General features: G+C 35.9%; 1 protein-coding gene across 6 annotated transcripts in view; it reads left to right on the plus strand.

Annotated features, from left to right (window-relative positions):
- Positions 1-9725, plus strand: part of LOC116272780 (clathrin coat assembly protein AP180-like) — a 47802-nt gene extending 38077 nt beyond the window's left edge. For 5 of the 6 annotated variants that reach the window (XM_031661578.1, XM_031661574.1, XM_031661576.1 and 2 more), the window contains 4 exons: positions 1710-1793; positions 2441-2545; positions 6372-6474; positions 8317-9725. In XM_031661578.1, coding sequence (XP_031517438.1) covers positions 1710-1793; positions 2441-2545; positions 6372-6464 — 282 coding nt within the window. In that variant the 3' untranslated portion in view covers positions 6465-6474; positions 8317-9725. The remainder of the gene's footprint in view (positions 1-1709; positions 1794-2440; positions 2546-6371; positions 6475-8316) is intronic. The other variant, XM_031661575.1, reaches the window with a different exon arrangement.
- The last annotated feature ends 487 nt before the right edge of the window (positions 9726-10212 follow it).

Genomic DNA, 10212 nt, shown 5'->3' on the forward strand with positions numbered 1-10212 from the left:
TGTGATATCTTTGTCTAGCTTTGGTGTCAGGGTAATACTGGCATCAAAGAATGGTTAAAAAGTGTTACCTTTATTTTGAAAAGCTTGAGAAGAATTGATATTAATTCTTTATATATTTGGTAGAATTCACCAATGAAGATATCTAGTTCTGGATTTTTTCTTTGATGGAAGGTTTTTGTTGTTATTGATGTTTTTTTAGAGACAGGGTCTCACTTTGTCACACAGGCTGAAGTACAGCGGTGCTATCACAACTCACTGCATTCTCAAGCTCTGAGCTAAAGCTATCCTCCCACCTCAGCCTCCTGAGTAGCTAAGACTACAGGCACACACCACCAAAAATTAGGCCCAGCTAACTTTTAAAATTTTTTTTGTTGAGATGGGTTCTTGCTACATTGCCCATACTGCTGTGTTGCTGTTCCTAAACTCCTGGCCTCAAGTGATTCTCCTGCCTCGGCCTCCTAATATAAGTGTAAAATACACGTCAACTGATATTTGGCTTTCTTGAACTTCTCTGACATTGGATTTAGCCAAAGTAAAATTTAGGGACTCCAGTAGAACAATATGGATATGACTTAGGGAAGATGTGAAAAACTAGTAACATAAAGATACTATGAACAAACAGTAAAACAAACAAACAAACAACTGTTTTCTCTATACAAAAGCATTTTTACTTTGAGTCATTAGTACCTCTAAACTAATAAAGCAATTTAAATGGCTTTTCTTATAGTGAGAGTGAATTTGAAGGAAAAATAGGAAACAGTTTACAGAAAGCTATTTAAGAAATTACTTACACTTATTAGCTAAATACACTAGAATTTCATATACATTCTTTTAAGTGAAAATCAGTCAAGTTTGAGGGCACTGTTTGTTTCACATGACCAAATAGTTTCCTAGTAGTGAATGCCACTAATATGCTGGGATTACAGGCATGAGCCACCACATCCACCTGTAAACCTTGCTTAATATAAATTGGAGCCATATAGAAAGATTAGAACAATTCTCAAATGTCTAACCCAATACCATTAGAGGATATGATGATAGGAAAAGACAAGCTTAGGGAAGTTTGACTCATTTCCAGTGAGGATGGGTCTAAAAAGATAGAGAGAAAGTCCAAAGTTGTGAGCAAACTGCAAGCCAGCAAGTCCAAATGACACTGTAACAGAGAACATCAAGTCAGTAATCTTGTTTATATCATTGATGTGGTGCTAAAACCATTTTCCTTTTTAAATTTAAAACTGAAATTTGAGATTTTCTTTACATATCCACTCATACATATTTGACATGCATTCATTTTAAAATTCTGTCATTTTAAAACCAAATTATGTTCAGCTGGGTACAGTGGCTCTTGCCTGTAATCCAGCATTTTGGGAGGCCAAGGCAGGAGGATTGCTTGAGGCCAGGAGCTTGAGACCAGCCTAGGCAGCATAGCATGACCCATCTCTACAAAAAATTTTTAAAACTTGGTCAGCCATGGTGGCATGTGCCCATGGTCCCAGCTATTCAGGAGGCTGAGGTGGGAGAATTGCTTGAGCCCAGGAGTTCAAGGCTGCAGTGAGCTGTGATCATGCCATTGTACTCCAGCCTGGGCAATGGAGTGATACCCCATCTTTAAAATAAATAAACAATAACCAAATTATATTGTTCTTTTTGTTTGTTTTGTGTGTTTTTGTGTTATTTGTATGTGTATGTCTGTCTGTCTATCTGTGTAGCAAGGAGCTGTACCTCCAACCAGTTCAGTTCCTCCTGTTGCCGGGGCCCCATCGGTTGGACAACCTTCAGCAGGATTTGGAATGGTGAGTGATGACCTATGCTAAAAATTGTAATCGACATTTCTAAATTATTTGCCAGATCCCAAATTAGTAAGTATTCCTACAGAATATAATTCTTCCCAAAACATAGTAAGTAAAACTTAAAAAGTTGTCATCTGCTTTAAACCTTAAGTAGTCTACACATGAAGTGACAAAATCAGTCATAAAATATGTTCTACCATCAAATTAATTTCTATAGTACGTTGTTATATCATTTTTACTAGAATATTTACAAATAGCTTTAGCCCATCATCAAAATCAACCCTTAATTATTATACTAGGACTGTTTATTCACCAATTTTACCAGCCAATTTTAGGACCATCTTTCATAAAGAAACAAATTTTTATCTCTCCAAGAATTATGCTTAGAGAAGATGAATAAACAACAATAAAGTTTGGTTAGGATGAGGATACCATGTGGCCAACCAGGCTTATGCTACCCACCCACCTTAGCGACTCTCTCCCTCACAGTACAGCCTCACATTATCCCTAGTTAGAATTACAAATTATACTTCCTCATAGTCCTGCATTCCTCAAATATTGTCAGAAGTACATAAAAGCAATAAATGTCAGGATAGTGCCCTAGTGGGTTCCACTCATGCTCTGAACCACTCTCCATTCTTCCTCCTCAGCCTCCTGCTGGGACAGGCATGCCCATGATGCCTCAGCAGCCAGTCATGTTTGCACAGCCCATGATGAGGCCGCCCTTTGGAGCTGCTGCTGTACCTGGCACGCAGGTCAGTTTGTTCAATGTCCACAAACCAGCCAGTGACATTAACTAATAAGTATAAAACATTGGTGTAGCAAACTGTTTAAAAAGTGTTTTTACCTAATGTAATTCTCATACCTGTTGCTTCAGAAGTAAAGGGAGCATGGAAGACAGATCTACAAAAGTGTGAGATTTGGGGGAAAAAATGATGGAAATAACTTACTGTCTAAAGATCCCTCCATTGTCTTCCTACTTAATTCAAATTGGTTCCTGAGAACATCCAGATATTCAGGGCATCCAAGGCATTTGTCCCAGAGAAGTGGGTGCTGCTAGTCTGTAGTTTTAGCATGTGTTCCCAGTGTTACCCAGAAAGGTTGGCAGCACAGTACTCCAGACTGCCATGTCTGCCCAAGACTCGTGACACTAACTGCAATAAGTTTGCCAAACTGCATAGTCTGTGAGAATAGTCCCTTTTAGAATCTCCTCACTCCAGAAAAAAAGCACACATTTGTGAGTCCTTGGGGCCACCCCCACTTCAGACTAGCTGACTACAAATTCGAGGTTTTTCCATGGCCACCCTCAGGTTAAGCAGTTTCCTAGAATGATTCACAGAACTCAGGAAAGCACTAAACTTATAAGAGTTTTATTGTAGTAAAAGGATGCAAATTAGATCCAGTTATAGGAAAAGATACATAAACATCATCTGGGAAAGTTCTAAACATGAAGCTTCTTTGTCCTCAGAGGTGGGTTCTTCTCCGGGCATCATCGTGTGACAGTACACATGCAGTATCACAAGCTCACCTGAGCTTCAGCGTCCAGCATTTATTGATGCTTCATTATGTAGGATTGGTTGGTTGAATTGTTACCCATTTTGTGGAACTCAATCTTCAACCCCTGTTCCCCTCTGAAGATCAGACTGGTTTCATGCGGCCCAAAGACCCAGCCCTAAAATCACATGGTTGGGCTTTCTGCCTCCACTCTGAGTCACCTTGTTAGCATAAACTGTCAGGTGTTCCTGGAGCCCACCTTGAATAACAAAGACACACCTACCATTTGGGAAATTAGAAGGATTTAGAGGTTACCTTTCTGGGAAAAGGAAAAACCTCAGTTTAGGTAAAGCTAAATTCCTTACTACACACTGTGCTACTTCCTCTTCAAAAATGACAAAATATATTACACTTTGTTGAACCGTTTTGCTGCTAGAGGTGCTAGTCTTAGTGATGAATCATGCTTTCCTGATTCCTCTTTTAAATTGTCTGGCTGAGGTGATGGTACATGTCAAACCAAAGAAGTTTTCCTCATGAGAAATTGACTTGGATGGAGTCAGGACACCAAATTACTACTTTGGTAGCAGCATGCTTTACAAACTAGACCAAATAGCTCAAATATATTTTAATGCTATGAGTAAATGTTTTCAGTCCTATACTATTTTTAACTTATCAAATCAGTATTTATACTGTCTTATCTGTGGAATACCTGCTGTGAACTTTCTGAGTATACCTTAATCCCTTTTGCTTCCTTGATGCATCTCTAAATCCATGGACCTGTTACCAAGATTTCCTTTCAGCTTCTTCACTTTGCCCCTCAAAAGCAACAGGGACCAAGAGAAAGAATAGTGGATGTTGAAAGACAGAAATTTAGAACGTGAGAAGCCCTAGCCTTCATGGCTATTACTGGCCATAACTGGCTTCAGGAGAAATTTTCTAGTCTACCTGAAGACTACTGAACCCTGTGTAGTGTTGTTTTTGGGGACAGTGAGGAAGGTTTTGGGTATAATGGTTGTGGTTAAGTGTAACTTAGATATACTTAAATTCTAAGGGATCTCATTTATCATAAATGTTTCCTTGATGTTTGAATAGATCCATGACTCTCATCTTTTTGAATAAAAGAAATATTTCTGTTATTATGAACTTGGAGCAATGTTACTGAGATTTCTTTTAACCTTATTGTGTTTGATATATTGAAAGCTTCAGAAATAAATGAATATAATTTTATTACTTAAGGCAGTTGTTTTTCTTGTGTAATACCAATGTTAGCAACAATTTACTTAATTAGAAGAATGAAAATAAAAGATAGATAGTATCATGGAAATACATTGTTTTAATCAGTAATTGAATTCATAATAAGCCAGGTAATGATACATCATATTTATGTAATTTTTAGATTATATTTCCTATATCAGAGGAGAAGCATAATTATACTAGATAATAAAATAAATGTTGAGTTGGTAGCTTCAGAAAACAAAGTAGTTTTTTTATTACTGATGCCAGGACTATCCTAGCATTTTTGCATTGTTTGGTATGATATCGTCATCTCACCTAATTATCAATAATGGACCAATCTTTGAGTTGATCTAAGGAACTTCAAGCCTTACATTTTTTTTATATATTTCTATGAAGCAGATCCCAGGTTTTTTGTTGTTATTTGTTTGTTTGTTTGTTTGTTTGAGATAGGGTCTCACTCTGTTGCCCAGGCTGAAGTGCAGTGGTGCACTCATAGCTCACTGCAGCCTTGAACTCCCAGGCTCCAGGGATCTCTCACCTCAGCCTCTTGAGTAGCTGGGACCACAGGTGCAAGCCACTGCACCCAGCTATTTTTTTTTTTTACTATTTGTAGAGATGAGGCCTCGCCTTGTTGCCCAGGCTGGTCTCAAACTCCTGGCCTCAAGTGATCCTCCTGCCTCGGCCTCCCAAAGTGCTGGAATTTTACAGATATGAGTCATCACACTCAGCCCATGTCCCAGTTTTAAACATGGAAATTTGACAAATAGATAATATAATTAGTCAGTAGTTTCTGGACATAGGACCAAAGCTCAAAATCTACACTTCTGGAACTCTGTTTGCTGAACTAATAAAAATATACATCACTGGCCCACAGTCCCAGCATGTTACTACAAGCATAGGAGATTAATTAGACTCAAAGCCTAGATGTCAACTATTACTCTATAGACTACATGAGATTTTTCAAGACCTTGTGTCCTGTAAAAGTCAGCTCCCGGAAGTTGTATCTGTGACACAATGAAAAAATAATTTAGATTCTGGTTAAACAGAAACAAGGCAAGTTAATTATTTGTTACTTTTGCTGCAAGTCCAATATGATTCTTTCCTATTGTATTTAATAATAAGTTTTAGCCTTCTCTGAGAGCTGAATAGATTGCATTAGAATTTAGTGGCATTCACTACTAGGAAACTATTTGGTCATGTGAAATAAACAGTGCCCTCAAACTTGACTGATTTTCACTTAAAAGAATGTATATGAAATTCTAGTATATTTAGCTAATAAGTGTAAGTAATTTCTTAAATAGCTTTCTGCAAACTGTTTCCTATTTTTCCTTCAAATTCACTCTCACTATAAGAAAAGCCATTTAAATTGCTTTATTAGTTTAGAGGTACTAATGACTCAAAGTAAAAATGCTTTTGTATAGAGAAAACAGTTGTTTGTTTGTTTGTTTTACTGTTTGTTCATAGTATCTTTATGTTACTAGTTTTTCACAACTTCCCTAAGTCATATCCATATTGTTCTACTGGAGTCCCTAAATTTTACTTTGGCTAAATCCGATGTCAGAGAAGTTCAAGAAAGCCAAATATCAGTTGAAGTATATTTTACCAGTCCAGAATTAAACACAACTCTGTGACTATGTAGAACAAGTAGATTTTATAAGCCTTTAACCATCTAATCTTCTGCATGTTTGTTTTCTTTGATATGTGTTCTGCCTAATGCTTTTTTCTCTCTCTGTCTCTCTCTTTCTCTCTGTCTCTCTGTCTCTCTCTCTCTCTCTCTCTCTCTCTCTCTCTCTCTCTCTCTCCCCCTCTCCTTTTTATTCCTGCTCTTTGGGGCTGTCTTTTTCCCATTAGCTTTCTCCAAGCCCTACACCTGCCACTCAGAGTCCCAAGAAACCTCCAGCAAAGGACCCATTAGCGGATCTTAACATCAAGGATTTCTTGTAAACAATTTAAGGTATCTAATACTGAGCTTTTCCTGTAGGCTTGTAATAATGAGCTGTATAATGCTTAGCTATTTCAAGAGGTATTCATTATTTCTGCGTGTTGAATAGCTGTATGTAATAGTAATAATTTATTAAAATAATTTATTAAAGATATTAAAAGCTATCTTTAAGAATTTTTTAAAGTCTTAATTTATGTAACTGGGAGGACAAGTAACCTCCAAATTGTCCTTATCCTGGAAAGCACAACGATTAGCTTTAATAAAGCAAAAAGGTGCCCAAGCTACTTGGTAAATTAGAAAATTGCCACTTTATTACGTGATGACTGGAATTTATAGAAAGTCAACATTTATACTATTGCATTTAGAAATCATCTAAGAATGTATTTGACTGCATAATTGTATTTTTATTTTGCTTATCCTTCTTTTGCCCCATAAAGCTTAGATTATTACTCTTTACATTTCTGCATTCAAGCAGAATTTTAAATTTCTAATGTTCGAGTTTTAAATTTCACAAATTTCATATAATTTATGAAATGAGTCATGCTGAAGTTATGGAAGGAAACTAATGAAGGAAAAATGTTCACTATTGACCCCAGCACCTAACACAGTGGGTAGGTTCTCAACAAATCCTTGCTGAATGGACGAACATAATTTACATGGTACTTTTCACATCCACTTCTTAGTAGGAGATCAATCATGTGAGATAAACTAGCCAGAAATTTTTTGTCTCCATTTCACAGCCAAAAGAAGTGATCCTTGGGCATTAAGGAATTTGCCCAGTGTCCCACAAGGAAGAACTCAGTGTTTTTGGACTTCTGTCCAGTGTTGTTTTCAGTATGCACCTACTGTGCTACATGTATTTCTTAAAAACCTTCACTAATGCCTACTAAGATCTTTGTGGATTCTTGATTTTTTTTTAATATACAAGATTAATGATGTATTATTTTAAGGTATTGACATCTCAGTCAGGTAAACTCTCCTTATGCCCAACTTTTCTATTACACTTTGGATTGGCTAATGTAGACATAAGTGAGACAATGAACACTTAATAACTTTCAGGAGTGACCAAGGAAACTGCATAGAGCAGCTTGTATTCACCTCTTAATAAATGTTGCTCTAATCATATGCCTGGAACTTTGATAAGTACAGGAAACAGATATGCTTGAGACAGTCCTTACCTGAGAGAGAGAGAGAAACAGAGAAAGAGAGACAGAGACAGAGCCAGATAAAGACAGACACACAGAGAGAATGACTATTTTATGAAGAGTTATCTATGCGGCTAAGACTTAAGACCCCACAAATGTTTCCAGCAGAAATGAATGATGCATGAATTAGCCAAGGAGATGAGTGGGAAGTGGCTGAGAAAAGGCATTGAGTCACCAGGGATCTCTCCGTTCTCTTCTATTCTGTCACTGGTTCAGTTGTTTAGTAAGTGACTCATTGAACACTGTAACTGAATACATGAAAAAATAATGTAAGGTCGTGGCCATGCCCCCTTTTTCTTTGGCTGACGTTTTTAAAGGTTAGCTGCTCTTAGATACTGAATGCTATACCGAATGTCCTGCTACTAAAATTTTTAATATGTGTCTAAATTTCAAATTTTTGTTGATATAATTATTAAAATGAAACTATACCTCAAAAGTTTTTTTTTTTAATTTCTGGCTAAATTTTAAAAATGTTAAGCTTGTTTTAAAAAGCCGTGAAAAGTATGTAAATGTGAATTTGTCCATGCAGAGACCTTTTTATGTAAAAGTTGTTTGCAGAAACTGTGAAGTAAAATTGCAAGGGAGGTAAAATGTTTGAGGACTATGTAATACTCTTTTTTTCTAATTCTAATTCTTGTTTTCTTTACAGCTGCAATTTTTGTGACTGAATAGGAAAATAAATGAATTTGGAGACTTCAAATGAGATTGATGCTCAGTTTCAAAGGGAGCCACCAGTACCAAACCCAATGCTTACTCATAACTTCTCTTCCAAAATGTGTAGCACAGCCGTGAAAGTGAACATTAGGAATGTGTACTACCTTAGCTGTTATCCCTACTCTCGAAATTGTAGTGTATTTGGATTATTTGTGTATTGTACGATGTAAACAATGAATGGATGTTACTGATGCCTTTAGTGCTTTTCTGGACTTCGCCTGAGGACAGATGATGCAGCTGTTGTGTGGTGAGCTATTTGGAAAGATGTGTCTGTGTTTTTGAAGGTTTCAATGTACATATAACTTTCGAACAAACCCGAAACTCTTCCCATAAATTATCTTTTCTTCTGTATCTGTTACAAGCATAGTGCGATAATATCAGATAATAAGGAAAACACTCATAAATATACAAAACTTTTTTCAGTGTGGAGTACATTTTTCCAATCACAGGAACTTCAACTGTTGTGAGAAATGTTTATTTTTGTGGCACTGTATATGTTAAGAAATTTTATTTTAAAAAATATAAAGGTTAATGTCCATAATAAATACTTCTCTTTGAAACTACCTTATCAAGAATGAAAAATCATATGGGAAGAATCTCCTATTTATCACTGCTATATTAAAATATATATATTTTAATTATATTTGACAGGTTTTGCATCTAAATTGACCTATTTATTCATTCTTGATTAAATGCACTGAAAAGTAAAGAGTCTGTTTGTATCACGTTCATGAAAATGCAGTTAGAGAGGTACTATTCAAGTTATTCTGAAGGCACCCCAAGGTATATCTGTAATTTAAAGATATTACTGCAGATAATTTTACTTTACTGTGGGTTTTTGGTACATCTGTTAATTTAGTATTTCTTTGTGTGTTTTGTAGACTAGTGTTCTTCCATCCTTCAATTGAGCTCAAAGTAGGTTTTGTTGTAACATTGTGATTAGGATTTAAACTAATTCAGAGAATTGTATCTTTTACTGTACATACTGTATTCTTTAAGTTTTAATTTGTCGTCATACTGTCTGTGCTGATGGCTTGGCTTAAGATTTTGATGCACAAATGAGGTCACTGTTGATCAGTGTTGCTAGTGGCTTGGCAGCTCTTCATAAAAGCATATTGGGTTGGAAAGGTGTTTGCCTATTTTTCAAATTATTTAATAGATGTATGGTACCATTTAAAAGTGGTTGTATCTGAATTTACTGTGGGGATAACATACACTGTAATGGGGAAAAATTACCTAAGACCAATTTCAAAATGGCTTTCTTTGTATTTCAGTTTAAAAACCCAGTGCATGTATGCCCTCTGAGATGCAATAAACACCTTGAACAAAGAAATGCAAACATAACCCTTCTCTCTTTGATTATGTTTTGAGAAAAAGGTCTGTTTCAAATGACACACACAGCAGACATAATATTGAATATTTTAAAATGCTGTCATGCCAATAGAGTTTTGATTATTTTACAAAAAATTTAAAAACAAGGAAAAAGCAATTTTAACAAGCTTTCATTAAACTTGGGTCTCCATAGCTGCTGCCAAATGAGTTGAAATTCCATGTTTCAAGATGTATATGTATTTTTAGGGTGAACTTTCTTTTAAAATGTGCAATTAAAGTCTTGTAATCATTTTTATGAGAATTAGCCATGAAAGTTGAAGAATAATATGACTTTAGGTAGGTTATAGTGTACTGACACACTGGCATACATGTATACTCTCACACAATACCTAGATTAGCCTATGTTGATAAAATTAGTGACATTATGCCTACAACTAGATTGTTACGTCTCAAAAAGTAGTCCAGTCTCAAATAGAAGAATTTCTTTAGTGAGACATAT

The sequence above is a fragment of the Papio anubis genome, unplaced genomic scaffold, assembly GCF_008728515.1.
Source record: "Papio anubis isolate 15944 unplaced genomic scaffold, Panubis1.0 scaffold195, whole genome shotgun sequence".
Classification (NCBI taxonomy): Eukaryota; Metazoa; Chordata; class Mammalia; order Primates; family Cercopithecidae; genus Papio; species Papio anubis.